Raw genomic sequence first — 20,626 nt, 5'->3', positions numbered from 1 at the left:
GAGACCTGACCAGTGTCTGATGGAAGGCTCCAGATCCCTCTGGTCTTTGCATTCTGGATCTTGGGTCTGTAGCCAGGAAAAGGGAGCCTAGGGAGCAGAAACCCAATCCCCTCTTTAAATATCCATCCGGGCAGGATGCAGGCTTGGTGGGAAAGTTAAAGGAAGCCAGACTTTGGCTCAGCATTAAAAGCAGAACAGGCGCTGCCCAGTAAGAGAACTGTGCGGTGGTGAGCTCCCTGTCACTTGTAGGGTTCACACAACCTATCAAGGATGGGGGGAGAGGCATTGTCTGCTGGGTAGGGGGGGCGGGGGTGCTGGTCTGGCTGAATCCAAGGCTTCTGTGACCACCTGATGGCTCTGTGCACATCAAGGAGGCAGTTTAGAAGATCCTGCCCAAAGGCACAGGGTGATGTTCCCATCTTACAGATGAGGAAACCAAGGCCCAGGGAGAGGAGAATCACTCACATGGGGTGTCCTGTAGCTGGTGGACTTGGAATCTGCCAGTGCAGCCGGCATTCGCTGCGTAACTCTGTCCCTGTGACCAGGATAGGGGAAGTGAGGTAGGTTCTGGGTTAGGGTCTGAGGTCACCACAATGGAACCTTCTGGAATACCCCGCCAGCCCCAATTGCACTGCAGACCCCTCCCTCCACGGGGCAGGCAGCAAGTGCCTTGTCATATCCAGGCTGGAGGTGAATCCAGGGGAGGGAGGAGTGATCCATTTGGCCCCGTAGTGTGTCTAGTAAAGATCGTGGTCATAAGAGCAACAGCCTTGAGTTATTCCCTTTAATTGTCACAACAGCCCAATGGGTGCTGTCATCACCCCATTTTACAGATGAGGACACTGAGGCACAGAGAGGTTACCCAAGGTAACCAGTTGGCCTGTTTGGGGACCAGGATTCAAACTTGTCGGGAGTGCTGATTCTCGGGCCCCACCTGGACCTACTGAGTGAGAAACGTTTTGGGCGTGGGCCCAGCCATGTGAGTCTTCACGGCCCTCAGGCTCGCTCAGGTCTGAGAACCCCCGAAGGAGACAAGCCTCTGGGTAAGGGAGAGAGCCAGGCGTGAACCGCCCTTTCTTGTAGATGAACACACAGACTCTGGGGCGAAGCCACTTGTCCAGGGGACCTCAGCGCTGGCCCCCTGCATCCTGTGGTCTGATGACGTGAAAGGAGGGAGTGACATTGCCGGAGTCAGAAGGCAGGGGCAGGAACCGGTGGTTAGGGACACAGGATGTTGGGGTCAACCCCCTCCTGCCTCCACGCAGTGTGGCCTGGGGCAAGTGACTCAACCTCTCTATTTTCTCATCTGAAAAGGAGAATGGTGATCATCTCCAACTTAGAGGTTATTGAGGGTGAGATGAGTCGTGTGTGTGAAGAGCTTTGCCCGGAGCCCAGCACCCACCAAGCGAGCCCTGTGTTGCTCTTGTTGGGATTGTTATTTCTGGAAGGGATGGCCTTTGCTCTGGGCCTTAAAGTGGGAGAGGCCGGGGGTCTGGAGGCAGTGAAAACTAAAGGAAGCGTTTGTGCAGGGCACCAGCAACCCCTGCTGGCCTGGCTCTGCGTCTGAGGGGTGAGACAGGGCCGGGCAGCCCCAAAGGCCTCTCCCCCAGCCCTGCCCACCTCTGACGCCAGCACCTCCCACCCCAGGACCCTGGAGCCAGTGACTTGTCCGAGGGCACCCAGGAGTGTTCAGGGGTGAGGGCTCTTGGGACAGGGCTGTAGGTCCTCCTGCTGTCTGCTGGGCCCTGGGCCCCTTTCCCAGCCCTGCCTGGCCACAGAACCTCCTCCCACCCCACCTGCTGCTCATGCCACCTCGCTTCTAACCCTTCTCTCACTTCCTTCCAGCCTTACACGCCTCTGGGAACGAGGTACCCAGAGGGGAATGCAGTGGCCCAGGTACGAATGTGGCCAGCTGGCCGTCGGGGGCGGGGGTAGGGCCTGACCAGGGCGGGGGGCATCCCAAGGGGGCCTTTTCTCTACGAGGGGCCCCACCTCTGTGAGCACGCCTCTGCCTGTGAGCACCACCATTTGTGCTGCCGCCACCTCTGTCCCCCCTCCTCCGTGCAGTGTCTGTTCCCCATGCTGTTCCCAGGCTCACTCCTGCAGATTAGTGTGCTCGGCTTGACTGCTTGGTTGATTTTTTCATTAGTGTGTTCACCTGCGACGCTTACCCAGTTTGATTTCCCCAACAGGAAGTGTGGAGGAGGGGGGGTTTCGGATGTCCCCATTTTGTAGAAAATGGGGAAAATTGAAACCCAAGAAGTGACAGGAGCGGTTGTTAAGCCTAAAGAGCCAGGCCTGCCTGGAGCTGAGGTCCCCTCTCCCTTCATCTGTACACACATTCAGTCATTCAATCAATACTTATTGTGCACCTGCTGTGTACCAGCCCTGTGGGAAGTGGCTGGGGGATGCAGTTGTTGTGGACCCTTTCCCCGTGGGCTCCTTCGAGTTCACTGGCCCCATTTTATGTCATCGTGTTATGATGACAGCAGTGATGATACAACAGCAAACAGTTACCAGGTGTCATCCTGTGCTGTCACAGCCCCTGTGGGGTGGGAACTGTTCTCCCCACCCTACAGATGGGGAAAGCAAGGCTGGGAGGTCACCTGTGTTACCACGGCCAGGCCACCAGCCGGGGCAGAGCCAGGGTTGCAGCCCAGATGAGAACAAGGAGACCCCAAAACAAAGGCCTGCAGCCCTGGCTGCCCCCAGCCTGACTCTGTGGGGTGCTGGCCGCCCACCCGGGGGTTGGAAGTTAACAGGTTGCTGGGCTCCAGGGTCAGCAGGTGGAGAGGGCGGCCAGAGGAGGACAGGGCACTGGGAGGGGCCGGGGGGGGGTGCTGCCCAGGCGTGTAGGAGCCTTAGGGCTGCGTGGTGTCAAGCGATGGGGTCGCAGCGCCCTGAGCTCCTGCCTGGAGCCAGGGTGTGCAGTCGGGGCTGTCAGGGGGCCGTGGGGAGGGCCGGGCCTGCCTCCACCCTGAGCCCCCGTCACCTCTCACTCCATCTTCACTGTCCCCGCACAGCCACTGTCAACAACAGCTCCGACACCGAGAGCATCCCGTCGCCCCGCACCGAGGCCGCCAAGGACACCGCGCAGAACGGGCCCAAGCCCCCGCCCACCCCGGGCGCCGATGCGCCACCTCCTGAGCCCCCCAGCCCGCCACCTGAGGACGCCCCGGCCCCCAGCGAGCCCGCCCCGACCCCCGAAGGCGCCTGCCCGCCCACGTCCCCACCGGCACCCGCCTCGCCTGCCGCGGCCGCTGCTGTGGTCCCCAAGGAGGAGAAGGAGGAAGAGGCCGCAGCCGCCCCCTTGGCCGAAGAGGGGGAGGAGCAGAAGCCCCCTGCAGCCCAAGAGCTGGCAGCCGACGTGGGCACGACGGAGGAGCCCGGCGAGGCGCCCCCCTCGGAGCCCATCAAGAGCGAGTGCAAGGAGGAGGCCGCCGAGGAGGGGCCCGACAAGGTCAAGGGGGGCACGGAGGCCGTAGCCGAGGCCACCCCCGAGGGGGCGCTCCAGGTGGAGAAGAAGGAGGGCAGCGGCCCTGGGGGCAAGGGCCCCGCGGCCAAGGGCTCGGGCGCCCCCCAGGACGGCGACTCCAGCGCCACCTGCAGTGCCGACGAGGTCGACGAGCCCGAGGGCGGCGACAAGAACAGGTGAGTGGGCGGGCCGGGTGGCGGCTTCGTCGTCTCCCTCCATAAACGCTTACTGATCACCACCTGTACACCGAGACAGCAGCGCACGAGGCCAATTCCACGCCTGCCCTCGGAGGGAGGGGAGGCCGCCACTGAGTGGTCCAGACGCAGGGGCTCCGTGGTGGGAGAGGGCAGTGTCGAGGGGTTGGTCCCCCTCAGCGGTGGCCTCCGAGCTGAGCCTGGACGGGGAAGGAGGAGCCACAGGGAGAGCCAGGGGGCAGTGTGCTGGGCAGCGTGGATTAGCATCCGGAGCCGCCGCCACAGAGGACCACCCCCAAGTCAAGGCGTCGGCAGGGCCACGCCGTGTGACGGCTCCTTCCTGCCTCGGTGGTGCCGGCCGTCCTTGGCTCGTAGACGCATCACTCCGTGGTCCCGTGACATTCTCCCTGTGTGTCTGTGTGCCCTAATTTCCCTTTTGCTCTAAGGACACCAGTCCACTGGTTGAGGGTCCACCCTAAGGACCTCATCTTAACTTGGTCACATCTTCAAAGAGCCTGTTTCCAAAGAAGTTCACGTTCACAGGTACTTGGCTGTTTGGACTTGAACGTATTTTGGGGGACGCAATTCTCCCCTCAACACAGTGGGAACAGCAAGTGCAAAAGCCCCGGGGTGGGACTGAGCCTGCGTGATCCAGGCCCTGAGTGGTGGAGCGGGGCGGGGCAGCTTGGGAAGAGGCAGGGTCAGCAGACCAGCCCACCTCGTGCGACCCCTCTGGCTGGGTGGGCGGCCGCATTTTGTCCTCAGAGGGAGAGAGCCTGAGAGAGCTGGGGTATGTCTCAGGCTCTGAAACCTGCCGCTGTGTGTTGGGAGGGGGCGGGGGGTTAACGGGGGCCACAGGGTCACAGGGATACAGATGGGTTGGAAGGCGGCAGCGGCCATGTCCCAGGGGCCGGTGAGGCTGGTGACGGTGGACATGGGGGAAAGTGACGGATTCCGGGATCCTTGCTGGTTCCTCTTCTGCCCGCGGAGGGTCTCCGAGACCCCCGACCAGAATCAAAGCTCGTAGACCCCACTTAGGGCCAAACGTGGGCAGCGGAGGGCAGAGCTGCGGAGATCGGCTCCCGCTCACGTCTGGACGGCTTGAAGAATTTAGTGAGGCAGGCCGGCCAGTTTTATTTTGACTGAAAACGGTGCAGTCTGTTTTCTCTCCTCTCACGTCTCTCGGAAAAGTTCCGGGCAGCACGAGAGGGAGGAAAATCTGACTTTCAAATCCGACCTGTTCACCAGGGGCCGTTTCCTCTGCCCCGTGACTCCCCTTGGGGCACGCGAGAACGGCAACTTCCAGAACGTCTCGTATGAAACTCGGACTGGGTCAGAGCTCTCTGGGTCCCCACACGGTCCACAAAAGCCGGTGAGCCACGTCGTCCTCTGCCTCCTGCGTCCGGGGGTCCCTGGCGGGACCCTCACCCCGCTTGTGTGGCCCTTTGATAAGCAAAGGCCCGGCCAACAGGTTTCTGAGGGCGCAGAGGCCCTGAGCTTCCTGCCCAGAGGGCGCAGCTTGGAAAACAGTGCTCGTGGCGGCTCGGTCTGCCCGGGAGGGCCCTGGGCCAGGGTCTGGCCACTCGGCTCACTCTTTGCGCCTGGGTAATGGGGTCAGGGCGGGCGGCTCCCCACCCCACTCCTGCTGGTCGCGGGGACAGAGTCATGGAAACACATGTTTCTGCTCTTAGTGGGAAGAGCGCTGAGCTCATGGGACAGCCACGCTGATAAGCGGCCTCCCGGAGTCTGTGTTTTGGGTGCACATGGCCTGACGGGCTGGACAGCTCGGTGGGTTGGCCTGGATCCCGACAGCCCGCCTGGACCTCTCGGGCCAGGCCTGAAGCCCCGCAGCCTACTTTCAGCTGCTCCCCACCCCAGCCCCGCCCAGGGACGTGTCCTTCCCTCCCCCAGCTGGGTCTGGCTTCCATCCACTCCTCCTGCCTGAGCGTCCAGCATTCGATCCCTCGGGAGCAGGAGCCCTGGGCTGGGAGTCAGGACACCTGGTTTGTCACACCCTCTGTGACCGAGGCCAGTCCCCCGGCCTCAGGGTGAGGCTGGACTCAGGCCAGCCTCCTGACCTCTTCCCTCCCCGGCCACAGCCACACAGGGCCAGGCAGGCGCCGGAGGACGCAGGCGAGATGCGTCAGAGCGCGCCCTGGCAGCCAGCGCCTCCCGGGAGGGCCGGCGGGATGGGTGGGCCCCCAGGCGACCCCCGGTCCTGGCCTCCCGCCCACAGCCCTCCCTCCCGCCTGGCAGTCCCGGCGCAGTGAACTGGGCGTCCCTGGACAGACACAAGATGCATCTCGTTCTGGCCCGTGCCCGGACGACTTGGGGAGGGAAGATCATATCCTGCTTTTACTCTCCCTCACTCTCTGCCAGGCAGCTCCACCTGGGAGTTTTCTTGGCCCACAGCCAGAGATACTGGCTTTGATTGCAGAGCCTTGAGCTTGCCGGCCTCCGCCTGTTCCACTTCCCAGAGAAGGTGCCTGGGCACTTTCTGGCAGGGCTGGGCCTTCAGAAAGTCCCTTCTCCGGGCCTCAGTGTTTTCACGTATAAGATGGGTGTGGGTATCCTGGCTTATGGGCTTCTTGTCAGGATAATGGAGTTACGAGCCAGCCTGGAACTTTGGAACTGCCCTCCTTTGGAACTGCTTCAGGCTTCCCCAAAGGTCACTCCAGGAGGAGGCTGGAATGTGGCTGCTTCTGCTGAGCCCCTGGAACTTTGAAAGAATGTAACAGCATTTTCTCCTTTATTTCTTTATTCCATAAATGATTAACTGGGCACCAGTGTGTGCCAGGCGCCATTCTGGGCTCAAGGGGTGCCGGGAACAGGACAGATGAGGTCCTGGCTCCAGGGAGCTTACATTTTAGTGAGAGTGACTAGTACGGAACTGGAACAGTAATGGAATAAAGGGAATGCTCGTGTGATAAGTGGATGATGGAGAGATTGGGGGTGGGGGGAGGGGGAGGGGCAGTCAGGGAGGCCTGTCTGAGGAGGTGACATTGAAGGATGATCAGAACACGTAGTGTGAGACATGGAGGGAAAGCCAGCAGTGGGAACAGCCAGTTCAAAGGTCCTGTGGCCACATGAGCTTATGTTCAGTAGACAGCAAAGAGGCCTGTGGCTGAGTGTGGAGCGAGGGAAGGGAAGAGGGGAAGGCAGGAGAGGAGGTCACAGAGGTGGGCAGGGACCCGGCCCGACCTGGCTCCACAGGGCCCCAGGGGTCGAGGGAAGGAGTGCAGTTTTATCCTGGGAGCACAGGGGAGTAACATGACATCGTCTGTGTGGACACTGTTCACGGTCCCACCTATCCCAGCCCAGTGATAATGAGAAAGCTGGGGAAAGGGGGCTCAGCAGAGAGGGGGCACACTCTTGCGGGACCCAGAGTCCCCTGTGGCCCCTCCCGCTCCCCCAGCCCTGGTCTTCCAGGGTGGGAAGGAAAACCACAGGAATGGGAAGGTGCCCGAGCCGCTCAGCGCCAGGCGCTGTTCTCGGGGCTTCCCGTGTTCCACCCACAGGACAGTCCTCGGAGGGAGCGACTGTTCTCATACCCATTTTACAGATGGGGGGAAACTGAGTGAGGCACAGCTGGTTAAGTCATACAGCCGAAGGTGGGATTTGAACTGGGAGCCAGAGCCCTGAATACGGGGTGGGGGGCGGGGCCCTGGCTGCTCTCAGCCAAGTTGCTGGCTTCCCCCGCCTGTCCCGGGTCACGTGCACAGTGCCAGGCTCCGAGAGCCCCTACCCTGCCCAGGCCTCCAGGGAGGAAAATAAAAGCCCTGTCTTCCAAGAAAACAAAGGAAAGAGAACAGAGGGAGAGCGCTGCCACGAGGAGGCCTCCTGGAGGTGGTTCTCGCCCACCGTGGATGTGGGATGAGGGGGGTTGGGGGCCACGTGAGCACCAGGCATCTTCCCGCTCCCCGGTGCGGGGAGCTCAGGACCCTTGGGCTTGTTGAGGATCTGAATCCAGACCCTTGTTCTTGGATGCCGCCCTCTTTACCGTGAGCTGTCAGGCTGTCATCTCGTCAACTGTGATGTGCTGTGCCCATGGCCGCAGTCCGCTCCTGCCTTGCTGGGTGAGGGTTAGGGGGTACTCAGGAAAGAGGGGTCTGGACCTCTGTGCTCATCCCGCCCCCAGCTGGTGCCTGCTGAGAGCATTCAAGGGGCGACCCCTGCCCCCTCCAATCTGACTGCGCCCTGCCTGGACAAGAAGCCACCGGGAAACCGAGGCAGGACACAGGCCTGAGTAGGAGGTCCTAGTTCGCTGACAATGAGAGTGAGACACAGACACTTTGCTTATTTTATATGTATTATAAAAGCATATTTTGTGTCCCTATAAAATTATATTTACAAAAACATAAAAGTTTATATTTTAACTTTAAAATCTGCATTTTAGAGTAATTTATACAGCAAATAATAGTATAACATTATTACTTTATTGTTTGTAGAAACAGTACAGTTAATATAACAAACCCTTGACTTCATGGCTGGCAAATAGTATATTCTTTATCTTTTCCTTGTAACAGCTTTATTGAGACATAATTCACAAACCATACAATTCAGCCATTGAAGTGTACAGTTCAGTGGTTTTTAGTACATTCACAGAGTTGTGTAATCATCACCACTGTTTAATTCCAGAACATTTTCACTGCCCCAAAAAGAAACCCCAGACCATTAGCAGTCATTCCGCATCCCCCACCTCCAGCCCCTGGTCACCGCTAATCTGTCTTCTCTGTGTCTATGGATTTGCCTCTTCTGGGAATTTCATATAAATGGAACCATGCCATATGTGGCCTTTTGCAACTGGCTTCTTGCACTCAGCATCATGTTTCTGAGGTTCATCCATGCTGTAGCCTGTGTCAGCACTTCATTCTTTTATGGCTGAATAATATTCCGTTGTGTATATATATATCACATTTTGTTTATCCATTCATCTGTTTTTGGCCATTTGGGTTGTTTCCACCTTTTGGCTCTTGTGAATAGTGGCTGCTGTGATCTTGTGTGAACGAGTGTTTGTGTGGATGTGTGTTTGCATTTTCTCGCGTATATGCCCAGCAGTGGAATTGCCGGATCCTATGGTGACTGTTTCACCTTTTGAGGAACTGCCAGAGTGCTTTCCAAACTGGCTGCAGTATATTCATCTTAAATTTAAGTCTACAAATGCAAGTTGGTTTAAATGGACGTTGATAATTTGTTGCGACAGGCGTGTGGGGCAGTGTTTGGTGACAGCTGAATCTGGAGGTGGGGAATGCAGGACGGGTGATAACATCAGTTCTCAGACCTGGTCAGGGTGCCTTGGCCCGAGGGTGGTGGGCAAAATGGGGCTGGGCCTGAGTCCAGGGGAGCAAGGAGGATCTGGAGAGGTCGAGAGAGATGAGGACGGCAGGGAGGGTGAACCAGGTCGGGAGGACCGTGGAGACCAGCTGAGCACGGAGAAGTCAGGCCGACCTCTGCGCCCGGTGCCACCTGCGTGCCATGGGCAGCGCCAGTGGGCGTCGCCGAGACTGACTCTGCTCGGCTGAGTATGTGGCAGATGCGGGCAGGGGGTTAGCGCCCTCGGGACTGGCTTGTCACAGGCTGTGGTCCCGGTCACCGGCCATGGTCTCACTGCAGAGAGCAGAGGGCACCTCAGCTGCATGTCACCCGTCTGTCCTGCTCCACCTGCAGGAAGCAGCCGTGTTCTCCTCTTTGCTGGGCGTCCGGCAGCCAGCACTGGGCGGCGTGAGCTGCATCCTGGTGGTCATGGATATTACCTGGAAGGCAGTGGCTGTGCTTACAGTCTGCCTGTGGCATCAGCCAGGATGGTCACAGTACACACTAAGGGCTGTACCAACAGGACCCTCTGGGTTTGGGGACCTGGCCTTCGTTTTGCCCTCTGGCTGAATCCAGCCCACGGCCAATGCCTTTGTGTGTACCGTTTGATCATCTAGCCGGCTCTGGCACCCTGCAAGCAGACATTGGATTCTGGGTCTCCAACCACGCACCCTAAGCACAACACCAGGCGTGCTGTGTATTCAACAAGTGCGGGTCACAGGAGGGAACTGAGAGCTGGGCAGGAACCAGGCAGCCCCGGTGGGTGGGTGAGGGCTTCTGAGGCTGCAGCAGACCCAGCTCCTGCCCTAGAGACCCTCGTGCCAGCTGGGGAGGCAGACGGGGATTTGTGGCAGGGCACTGTGGTCAGTTCTGGCGCGTTCTGGAAATCCCTGAAGACTTCCTGAAGGAGGCGACACCCGTGAGCAGCTCTGGAGCCACACCCCAGGGCAGGCTCTGCTCCGGTGTCCCAGACACTGCAGCTCTACACTGGAGTGACCCTGTCGCTGGCATCCCACCGTGTTTCAGCCCCCCCCACTACCCCCCCGCCCCGACACACACACCGTGCATCCTATGCAGGTGCGCTGCCCCATTCTGCATGTCAGCAGCAGACAGACGTGACCTTGCTTTAGAGGACGAGGCACCTGCAGGCCCTGCTCAGCACCACAGCCCCACTTAGGGCTGCTGGGCGGGCCGTGTACACGCTGACCAGCCCCTCCATGCAGAGCCTGTACCCGCCTGCTTTAGCGCCTCAGCAAACGGTGTGCAGGCGAGATTCCCATTATCTCGGGTTGCATTCGGGCTGAGTGGGGGCTCCCCAATTCCGGTCTCCAATAAGCAAGGTCCTCTCAGCGCCATGCCCCAGGCCCTACCCTGGCACCTGAGACTCTCCTATTTGGGTGATGGATAGTCTCCCTGAACTTCCCAAGCTCCCCAAGCCTTAAGCTGGTTGATTCTTGGCCTTTCTGGCAGCTTCCAAAGGGCCGAGCATGGTGCGGGCCCTGAGTGTGGGTTTCTCTGGGGCTTTCCTTGCCTTGGGCTGTCTCAGGAGTGTTTGATCCTGGCTGGGCCTCTGGGCTGGGGTGGGAGGGGTCTTGGCCCCTTGTGGGGCCTTCATGGACCAGAGGAGGGAGGGAGGAGACCCCACGTGACCCCAGGTCTCCTGGGCCCCGTGATCCTGGACCTTCGCCTCTCTCTGGCAGCCCCTCCAGCCCCGTCATCCAGGCTGGAGCCAGGAGGCCGGGAGCCCGTGGGCCTGACGCTGGTCTCCCCCACAGGCTCCTGTCGCCACGGCCCAGCCTCCTCACCCCGACCAGCGACGCCAGGACCAACGCCTCGCCCCAGAAGCCACTGGACCTGAAGCAGCTGAAGCAGCGGGCGGCCGCCATCCCCCCGATTGTGAGTCCCGGGCCCACCCCCCGCGCCCACCTCCCGCGCCCCAGGACTCCTGCCAAGCCAGGCCGCGGCCCCCGAGCCCCTGCGACCTCCACTTCCTGTTGGGGGGACGGTGGATCTGGCTGGGCAGGCGGGGCCCCGGCACCTGTAGCCTGGCTCTGCCCGCGTCTCCTGTTCCCTGGGGAAAGCCCCGTGGAGACAGGCAGGGAGGCTGGGGAGCTGGCGGGGTGTCCGCCCTGGCCTCTCTCACCACCCCCGCCCACCGAGGGTTCTCCAGAGCCGCCCAGACCTCGCAGAAAGCTCCCCCCAACGCGCTGTCACAGCTCCTCGGAGCGGAGGGTGGCGCCCCACAGTTACCGAGAGACCCTTCGCTGGGGGAAGGAGGGGAGCTGGAAGATTCTTCTCCAGGCCGAGCAGGAGGACCCTCAGAGGTGCCCCTTACTCGTGATGGCTCAGTCGTGGCCAAAGCCGTCCCTCTCCAAGGAGGTGGGCCTGGCCTTCAAATGCAGCTGGGGGCTCTGGGCTGAAAGACTCTGAGCTGACCAGGGCTTTCCGAGTGAGGGGCACAAGGTGCGCCAAGCTACGCTGCCCACTCCCCGAGGCCGGGCCCAGTCCCATTGGTCAGCCCCGATCCCTCTGAGACCCGGAGCGATTTGGGGAAGGGGGAAGGGGCTGGTGGGGAGGGTAACGGGGGCTTCCCCATCCACGGCCGGGCAGCTGGAGTGGGTGGGCACACCCCCTACACTCTGAGCAAAGCCCTACCATCCTGGCCCTCAAGCCACGTGCCCTTGGGCACGTCGCTGCCTCCCCCCGGGCCTCAGTTTCCAGGCTGGTCCCACACAGGGGGCCTGGAAGGCTGTCCCTGATCTCTGTGACCTGTGGACGGACGGCCTGTGAAGATGCTCACGCCTCCCGGCTTCCCTCGGCAGGTCACCAAAGTCCATGAGCCCCCCCGGGAGGACGCAGCTCCCCCTAAGCCGGCTGCCCCTGCTCCTCTGCCACCACAGCACCTGCAGCCAGAGAGCGACAGCCCCCAGCAGCCCAGCAGCAGCCCTCGAGGCAAAAGCAGGAGCCCTGTGCCTCCTGCTGAGAAGGAGGGTAAGTGTGTGTCAGTGGCCCAGGGAGTATGCGGGAGAGGGGGCAGGTGGGTGGGCGTAAGGGGCCTTTGTGTGCAGAGCAGCTGCTGCAGACTCCAAGGCTGCAGTGGCCGGACAGGCGAAGTAAATGAGCGAAACGTGGGGGAGTGAGGCAGTGGGGGGCGGGGGGGGCACTAGGGCAGTTGGAGACTCCTGTTCTTTCTAAAGTGGGCGCATATTGGCCCCAGCCGAGAGTCACCATGTGGCGATACAGGCCTGGGGTTGTTTTTCCAGAGAAGCTAGAAATCCATCTTTTCATGTGAAATCTTCGAATTTCTCAACATTGGCAACTTCTCAAAATCTGCAAAAGCGCTGTGCATGTATGAAAACATGTCTATGGCTCAGTTTCTGGTTCCACGTGATTCAGTCCACACATGAGCTCCTAGAACCATGGGGCTCAGCACCGGCTGGCAGCAACTCTGGGGCCTGGGCAGGAAGCACTGCCCCCTCCAGCTTTCACCCTGACCTTACTCCAGGCTGAGGCCGCTGGGTTCACTGGGGAGCCAGTGGGGTGATTCCCCGAGCAGCTGTGTTGCAGCAACTGCCCGGGGCAGGCTTTATTGTCACCACGTGAAGCTCAAGGTCAGGAGACAGGTGGGGCAATGGTTTCTCGTTCTCTGGATCTTCTGTCTCTGCCCCATCCCCCCACCGGGCCCAAGAAGTCTCAAGCCTGTGTCCCAAAGGGACACCCGTCCCAGACCAGCCTGGCACATCTCAGGCACCGGGGGCTGACCCCCCAGAGGCTCCCCCAACGCTGGGCTAGCCCAGGCTCCTGCGGGCTGCTCTAGGGGTCTGAGGGCAGCAGGACCCCAGGCCGTCCTCCCTGACCGACGCGGCCCAGGGACAGGTGTGGGCAGCCGGAGCCACCTGCGTACCCACCCCCGGCAGCCTCTGGTACGGCGTCCCGCCTTCTCTAGAAAGCCGGGCGGCCCTCGGCCCTGGGCCTCCCTGAGGGCAGTGCTGTGTGCCGGAGGATGAAGAGCAGGGCTGTCCCCGAAGGAGGCCAGCCCCACACTTCACAGGTGACAGGGCCCGCCAGACACTCCCCCGCTGATCAGCCCGCCCTGCCTGCCGCCTTCACCTGCTGCAGGAAGTCTCGGATGCCACCCACACGGGCGGGTGTGCATCCTGGCTGGCGCATAGGCCAGCTTGTGGCCACGGGGCCAGGACATTGGTTGAACACCCACGATCGCCAAGCACCGTGCCAGGCAGCGGGGGTTCGGCAGTGAGCAGGATGAAGTTCCCGCTCCGAGGAGCTGCTGTTTGTGCAAGAGGACGTTAAACGGGGGGACACGTAAGGAAGCAAGACGACCTTAGGCTGGTTCATGCAGCGAAAGAGACAAAGCAGAAGGAGTGATGAGGGGCTCAGGGAAGGCTCTCCGTGAAGAGGAGGCAGTCATGGGAAGATCGGGGGGAAGGGCGTTCAGGCATAGGGAACAGCACGTGCAAAGGCCCTGGGGTGGGAACAAGCTTGGTGTGTTGGCGGAGCTGCCAGGAGGTCCTGGTGGCTGGGGAGGGGGTAGGATAGGAGGTGGGACAGGGAGATGGGGACGAGATTGCGTAGGGCCTCGTAGGCCATGGTACTGTGGGGATTTTGTCTTGGGTGCAGAAAAAGCCTTTGCTGGAGGAATTTTAAGGGTGTGTGTGTGCGTGCGTGTGTAGGGGACTGGGGAGAGGTCAGGCAATCTGATTTTTATTTTAGAAAGATCTCCTCTCTCTCTGCCTCTCTGGCCGTTGTTGAGGAGGAAGGGCGGCAGGGAGTTGTGGGCAGATGCAAGAGGCCACGGTGCTTTTCCCGGCCAGCGATAGTGGCAGCCTGGACTGTGCGGGTGACCATGAAGGGGGGGCATTGGGATTTTGTTTCAGAGGCAAAGAGTAGGACCTGCTGATGAACCCGAGTGTGGGGTTGAAAGCAGAACGTCTGCCTCTTCCTGGGACCCTGCCAGCCACCTACGCTGGGACCGGGGCTCCCTGTGGTGGAGCTGGGGTTCGCTGGACGAGAGTGTAGCGTGAGACGTGGGGTCTGGCTCTGGAAGGACATTCCAGGGCTGGGGCACCAGCCCAGGGCGGATAGCTGCGTGGCAGTGTCAGGGGCCCAAACAGCCTTGGCCGGCGCCAGATCTGAGCCGGGCTGGGCCATACTTGGGTGGCTGGACACCACACGGGGCCAGGCAGGGCCTGCTGGGATGGGTCACAGGCCCTGTCCTGGGAGAAGGTGAGCCACCACCTGTGCTTTCTGAGTCTGGCGTTCAGCCTGTTGGCACGGCGGAGGGCCGCGCCATTTCCTGGAATCGCTCCACACGGCAGACGGGGCACCTGGCGTCAGGCACCAAGGCCTGCCTTGCAGCTAGCACAGCCATAGGCGCGTGCGTGAACTTGACACCCAGCACGACCGACCTCTCTGGTCGCTCAGGAGCCTCCCCTGCCGCCTGGCTCCTGCGTGGAGCTGCTCTGCCCGCCCATCCCTCGGGCTCCCTGGGCCCAGCCGGAGGAACAGGTTGTCTCTCCAAGCTCTCGGCTGCCGGCCCCTCCTGGCCGGGCCCCAGATTTCCCTTCCAGCACCGGAGGCCACCCCCCGCCCCTGCCCCCACCCATGGCAGCCGGAGCTGAGCTGGAGAGAGCAGCCCAGGCACGCGCGGGGTCGGGTGGCTGGACGAGCGAGGTCCAGGGCGTGCGCGGAATTTCTGGGCCCGGTGCAGGCCCTGGGGGGTGCGCCTCCACTGGGGGTTGGTTGAGCATAAGAATCCCCACCCCGGGTTACTCCCCGCATCTGCGGCCCCTCCTGCGGGCTCCCCACGTCAGCAGGCGCACAGGTCCGGGGGGAGCGCTGTCTCCCAGGAGAGAAGCGGAGGATGTGCAGCACGCACGCCTCCACCCCCCCTTGCTGTGCCCACAGCAGGTGGCTCTCAGCGCTGCCAGCGCTCTCCTGCTCGCCTTGCTGGCTCTTCAGAGCCTCCCTCTGTCATCTGGAGGTGGCCCGAGGGATGACACCTGCCTGCCATTCCCATCCCAGGCCCGGCATTCCCACGTTGTTATCAGCTGGCTACTTCTCCCTCCCCACCGTACCCCCCGCCACCACCACCATCGGTCCTCCAGCCTGACACCAATTCTCCAGGAAGAGGTTTGGCACTTAGGACCGATTTCAGCAGAGAGAGGGGCCAGCGGGAGAACACCGTGAAGACGGCCTGGCCTTTGGCCGTGTCTGCAGGCTGTCCCCAGGCCTGAGAATCCAGGGCCAATCGTTGCTCCTCTTGCTGTGGTCAGTGTGTGTGGCAAAGGTGAAGGTTACAGCCTGCAGCCCATCCACCTGGGCTCAGAGCTCCCCTTGCTGGCTGTGGGCCTTTGACCAGGTGACTTCACCTCTCTGAGCCTCCGTGTTCCCATCTGCAAACTGGGGATGATCCTCGTCAGTTCCCTGAAGGGTGTTGCGAGGATAACCGAGTCAGTCTACGCAGAGCACTTAGTTGGAACCCCCGTGGGAGGGCTCCCTCCGCCATCATGTTACCTGCAGCTGCAGCACCCGGGAGGTTCAGTGGTCAAATGCTGACTTGGCCAAATATTTGCTGGTGACCTTAGATAAGTCCGCCGATGTGTCCGTACTCCGGTCCCTCTCAGCACACTGGGCCCGGCCACTCTCTTTCTCCCGAGCCTGCAAGGAGGCTCATTGAGTTCATGCTTTCGAAACGCCCAGCCCAGCTCCTGGACATGGGACATGCTCGGCGCACGGGCTGACATGTGCACGCTGTCATCCCGGGCATCCGGGTCGTAGCCGTGCTGGCGGGAGCACACGTACGCAGATCATAGCAAACTGTTCTGACCGCCTTCGTCATCTGAAGAGGTCAGCGAGCCTCTTCTGGAAAGGGCCAGATAGTAAATATTTTAGGCTTTGTGGGCCAGACAGACGGTCTCTTTCGCAACTCCTCAGCTCTGCTGCAGACGATAAATAAACGGGTGGACGTGACCACGTTCCAGCACAAGTGTACACACAAAATCGGGTGGTGGGCAGGTCCCGTGCCACCATCTGTCGCCCCCTGGTTTGGAGGTTTGTCCAGGCCCCTTGCTGACCTGGTGCCGGGCAAGTGCCTGTGGGATTCCAGCGCTGGAATCAGGGGCCGCCGAGAAGCCCAGCCCAAGCCCGAGGCACATCCGTGCTTGACAGGACATCACAGGAGTCAGCGTGGTGCCCGGTCTGCAGACCTGGGGGGCTCCATCACTGTTGGCCAGGACCTTCCCCTGGCCGAGGCCAGCGCTGCAAGGCACAGGGGGTCTTGCTTGAGCAGGGCAGCCAGGGCTGGGGGCCTGAGGTCTGGCCGGGTGTGGTTGACTGCCCTGCCTTGCCCCTCAGCAGAGAAGCCCGTGTTCTTCCCGGCCTTTGCAGCTGAGGGCCAGAAGCTGCCCACGGATCCCTCGTGTTGGACGTCAGGCCTGCCCTTCCCTGTGCCCCCTCGCGAGGTGATCAAGGCCTCTCCGCACGCCCCTGACCCCTTGGCCTTCTCCTACGCACCGCCTGGTGAGTAGTTCACCCGAGCCTGGCCTCCTTGCCGAGTCAGCCAGCATGCAATCGTTGGGTACCAACTGTGTGCACTGACTCGGAACTGCATACAGAAGGTTCTTAGGGTCCTGGCGGGAGGGATGGTCTGGTCAGTGAAGGGGAAGGGGGCTCCGGTGAGATGTGAGAAATCTACAGGATTGCAATTGAAGCACCTGGTGCTGGGGAGCCCTAGGAGGTACTCGAGCCGGTGAGGGGCAGGCTGAGAGTGGGAGCTCTGTCTTCCACCATGGACTTCGAGGTGGACAGCGGGCAGGTGGAGAGAAAAGTGTGAGGAGGGCGGGGCCTGCTTTGATGTACAAATCTAGTCAGGCTGGATTCGAGATCCTTCCTGGGTTCTCCAGCCCTGCCAGGCCCCACCAGCAATCAAAGGGGCGTAGCCAGGGGCCAGTAAGGACTGTGACGTCAGCAAAGGCCATCCTAAGCAGCGCTGATCCTGCAGGATGAGTGGGCCGAAAGAGCCAGGAGAAGAACAGGGAAAGACATGCCAGGCAGGGGGAACGGCACGTGCAAAGGTCCGGAGGCAGGAAAGAGCAGGCGAAGCTTGAGACACTGAATCAGGCGGCCGTGGTAGAAGCTTGGTGCCCAGTGAGCCTGGGGAGACCATAAGCACCAGGTCAGGTGAACCTGAAAGTTGTGTCAGAGGCTAAGACCTCATCGTGGGAGAGCAGTGGGGAGCCATAGAAGGTTCATAGCAGGGGAGGATGTGAACTAGTAGACTTTTCAAAAAGATCCCTTTGGTTCCTGTGAGAGGAATGGACTGTTGGAGGGTAAAAGGGGAACGGGGAGACCAGTTAAGGAGTCTGGGGGAGAGCTGAGGGGCTTGGGCCAGGGCCTGGGTTGGGGGAGCGTGGAGGGAGACGTCCCTGGGGTAGTGGTGTCTGAACCAAGGATGCAGACAGCTCATCAGGCAGAGACGGGAGGAGCAGTGGGGGCACGTATGGACGGGCACCCACCTGGGCAGGACCGGGACGAGGTGGGGAGTGGCCTGGGGGCTCTGCCTCTGACCGCTCCTGGGGCCCTGTGATGGACAGATACGTGCCCTGCAGGTCACCCGCTGCCCCTGGGCCTCCATGACAGCGCCCGGCCCGTCCTACCACGCCCACCCACCATCTCCAACCCGCCGCCCCTCATCTCCTCCACCAAGCACCCCAGCGTCCTTGAGAGGCAAATGGGTGCCATCTCCCAGGTGAGGTGGGAGGGGCAGCCCCCCAGAAGCAACTGTGCAACCTGGTGCCCGGAGAACGCCCCTTCCTCTTTCAGGGGTTTGGTCTTTCCCTCTGTAAAGTCGGGGTGGGGGTGATCACTGGGACTGATGGTGTCTGGGTGGGGGTCGGGCACCCAAGGGGCTGGGTCAGAGCTGGCCGTGCCTGACCCAGGCATCAGGACCTTGGGAGGTCACTCCATGGGCCATTCAAGAGCATGGGCTCTGCGATCAGACTGTGTGGCCTTCAGCAAGTTACTTAACCTCTCTGTGCCTCGGTTTCCCTTCTGTGAAACAGAAAATCGCATGCACTAGACACACAGCCCTGGCACGTGGTGAGCCTCGGTCCATCTGCCCCTTCACCTCTCCGAGCTGCCCCCATGTGGCGCAGGGCGGGGGCAAGGCATGTGCTTTGCTCAGACGCTTGTGGGCACCATTTCCTTTAAACCAGGTCATGATGACCGCCACACGGGTGAGGGCACTGAGGCTCAGGAGAGGCAGTGACTTGTTCACAGTTGCTCAGAGGGGCAGCAGGGCCGGAACTCAGGCCCCAGGCCTCTCGGACCCGTGTGTGATCCTGAGGTTCCCCTCCTCTTGGGCCCTCGTAAAAGCGGGTTGAGGCGTCTGTGACCCCACGACCTCTGCTCCCACAGGGAATGTCTGTGCAGCTCCACGTCCCGTACTCAGAGCATGCCAAGGCCCCCGTGGGCCCCGTCACCATGGGGCTGCCCCTCACCATGGACCCCAAGAAGCTGGGTAAGGATCTAGGGCCCCTCAACCTCGATGGCCCAGGCTCAGCTCCCACTGTTTGCACTGGGGGCTTGGGGGAGGGCAGTTCACCCTAAGCGACTCTGGCCCGAGCGTGGCGGGGAGGGCCCTCAGCCCCTGGACAGGGCAGGGAGGCGGATCTCCTTCTGAATCCCTGCCCAGAGGCTCGGCTCACTGCTCTCGCCCGTCTCCAGCGCCCTTCAGCGGAGTGAAGCAGGAGCAGCTGTCCCCACGGGGCCAGGCTGGGCCACCGGAGAGCCTGGGGGTACCTACGGCTCAGGAGACGTCCGTGCTGAGAGGTGAGGGCATGCGAGCTAGGCTCAACCCCGGCGGCTGCCCCTCCATCCCTGGGAGGGTCGAGGCAGGAATGGGACCCTTTATCCAAAACCCGCTAAGAAGCTTCAGCTCCCAGAGGGTCCAGCAGCCTCTCTTCGCAATTGTCTACTTCGCCATTTAGGGGCAGGGGGACCCTCTGCATTGAGACACTGGAGGTGGGGCAGACTTGCAGGTCACCAGGAGCACAGTCTGGGTGGCTCTGGGACTGGGGCCTGGGGAGGGGCTGCAGACACCCCTTCAGCCCGTGTCTCGTGTCTTCCAGGGACGTCTCTGGGCTCGGTTCCAGGAGGAAGCATCACCAAGGGCATCCCCAGCACGCGGGTGCCTTCCGAGAGCCCCATCACGTACCGCGGCTCCATCACCCATGTAAGTGTCCTGGGGCCGTGGCATGAGGGACCAGGGTGGGACTGGCAAGCAGTGTCTCCAGACGTGGCCCTGACTGTGGACAAACCAGTGGGCAGCCCACCCATCCCCCAGCATCTCTGCTCAGCATCTGCCTCAGTAGATGGGGTGGCTTCCTGGGGGTGCCCACTCATTCCGTGAGCCTGGGAGCCAGGCACTTTAGGTGCTGAGCAAAACACAAAACTCAAGGGCCCCAAGGAGCTGGCAGGGTAGCGGAAGGAAGCAGACAGGTAAAAACTGAGCAGGTGATTTCAGAGTAGCCAGTGCTTTGAGTTGAATAAAACACTGCGATTGAGAATGGCTGGGGCTGCTGAGGCCGCAGAGACAGGTGAGCCGGGGAGACCTCTCAGAGGTGTGAGCCCTGCAGGAATCTCAGGGATCGGCATTCAGGGCCCAGGGAACAGCATGTGCAAAGGTGGAGAGGTGGGAGGGTCCCTGGTGTGCACCAGGACCAACAAGTGTCCATGGTGCCTGGAGCAGGGAACAGGAGGCGTTCAGGTCAGCGAAGTTTTGGGGGCCAGTGAGGGAGTCTGCACACGCCCCGCCTTCAAGGGGGTGAGTGGACAGACGCTTCTGCAGCTCAGCTGAGCCCGCCCATACCACTGTGGCTCCCCCTGTGCTGCCGTAACCCTCGCTTTTGTGACTTCAGTCCTGGAGAACAGAGGTTTCCTCTGGTGCCAACCTTGACCTCATGGTGTTGACAGGCTGACGGCTGGAGTTGGCATCCCGGCCACATCCAGCTCTGCAGAAAGGAGTGTGGGATCGGCTGGTGACATCTGCCCCATCCAAGGGTTTGCAGAGGGACCACTCTGCCCCTTCGGTGTCAGGACTGGGGGTTCAGAACTGAGCTCGGGGCTCCTAGTGTACACAGGGCCTGTTTAACCCTCTCCTTCCTCCCTGGCTGGTGGACCACAGAGGGCGGTCCCCCCTCTTCCTGGGGTCCTTAGCTCCTCGGGCTTTCTTTTCCTCCCCTTCCACCCGCTCCAGACAAGATGGTTTACATTAGCACAGAGTCCAGGTCAACCCATTTTACAGATGAGAAGACCGAAGCCCAGAGATTAAACCCAAGGTCGTGTAGCCAGTAAGCAGTGGACCCAGCGTTTTGTGCCAGCTGTGCCAGAGGAAGGGTAGCCTGGACACACACACACACACACACACACACACACACACACACACGCACAGCCCCTCCCCCCAACACACACACACGTACATGAATGGTGGAACTTCAGGCCACAGGCTCCCATAGGGAGGTGTCTTTGGCTCCAGTGGCCTCAGATCACACCACAGAGGAGAGCCCCTGATGCTTCATGTTTCTCTAAAACCTGTTGGTTTTGAAATCATGAGCTTTAGAAGGCA

The 20,626-nt window shown here is 61.2% G+C and overlaps 1 protein-coding gene across 26 annotated transcripts in view; it reads left to right on the top strand.

Annotated features, from left to right (window-relative positions):
* Positions 1-20,626, top strand: part of NCOR2 (nuclear receptor corepressor 2) — a 223,007-nt gene that overhangs the window by 176,374 nt on the left and 26,007 nt on the right. For 16 of the 26 annotated variants that reach the window (XM_061169327.1, XM_061169325.1, XM_061169328.1 and 13 more), the window contains 9 exons: positions 1,846-1,896; positions 3,024-3,651; positions 10,758-10,878; positions 11,805-11,973; positions 16,357-16,521; positions 17,595-17,749; positions 18,418-18,520; positions 18,727-18,831; positions 19,131-19,234. In XM_061169327.1, the coding sequence (XP_061025310.1) occupies positions 1,846-1,896; positions 3,024-3,651; positions 10,758-10,878; positions 11,805-11,973; positions 16,357-16,521; positions 17,595-17,749; positions 18,418-18,520; positions 18,727-18,831; positions 19,131-19,234 (1,601 nt within the window). The remainder of the gene's footprint in view (positions 1-1,845; positions 1,897-3,023; positions 3,652-10,757; positions 10,879-11,804; positions 11,974-16,356; positions 16,522-17,594; positions 17,750-18,417; positions 18,521-18,726; positions 18,832-19,130; positions 19,235-20,626) is intronic. The other 10 variants (XM_061169347.1, XM_061169345.1, XM_061169348.1 and 7 more) reach the window with 5 other exon arrangements.

Source organism: Eubalaena glacialis, chromosome 15 (genome assembly GCF_028564815.1).
Source record: "Eubalaena glacialis isolate mEubGla1 chromosome 15, mEubGla1.1.hap2.+ XY, whole genome shotgun sequence".
Classification (NCBI taxonomy): domain Eukaryota; kingdom Metazoa; phylum Chordata; class Mammalia; order Artiodactyla; family Balaenidae; genus Eubalaena; species Eubalaena glacialis.
This window is presented reverse-complemented; position numbering and strand designations above follow the sequence as displayed.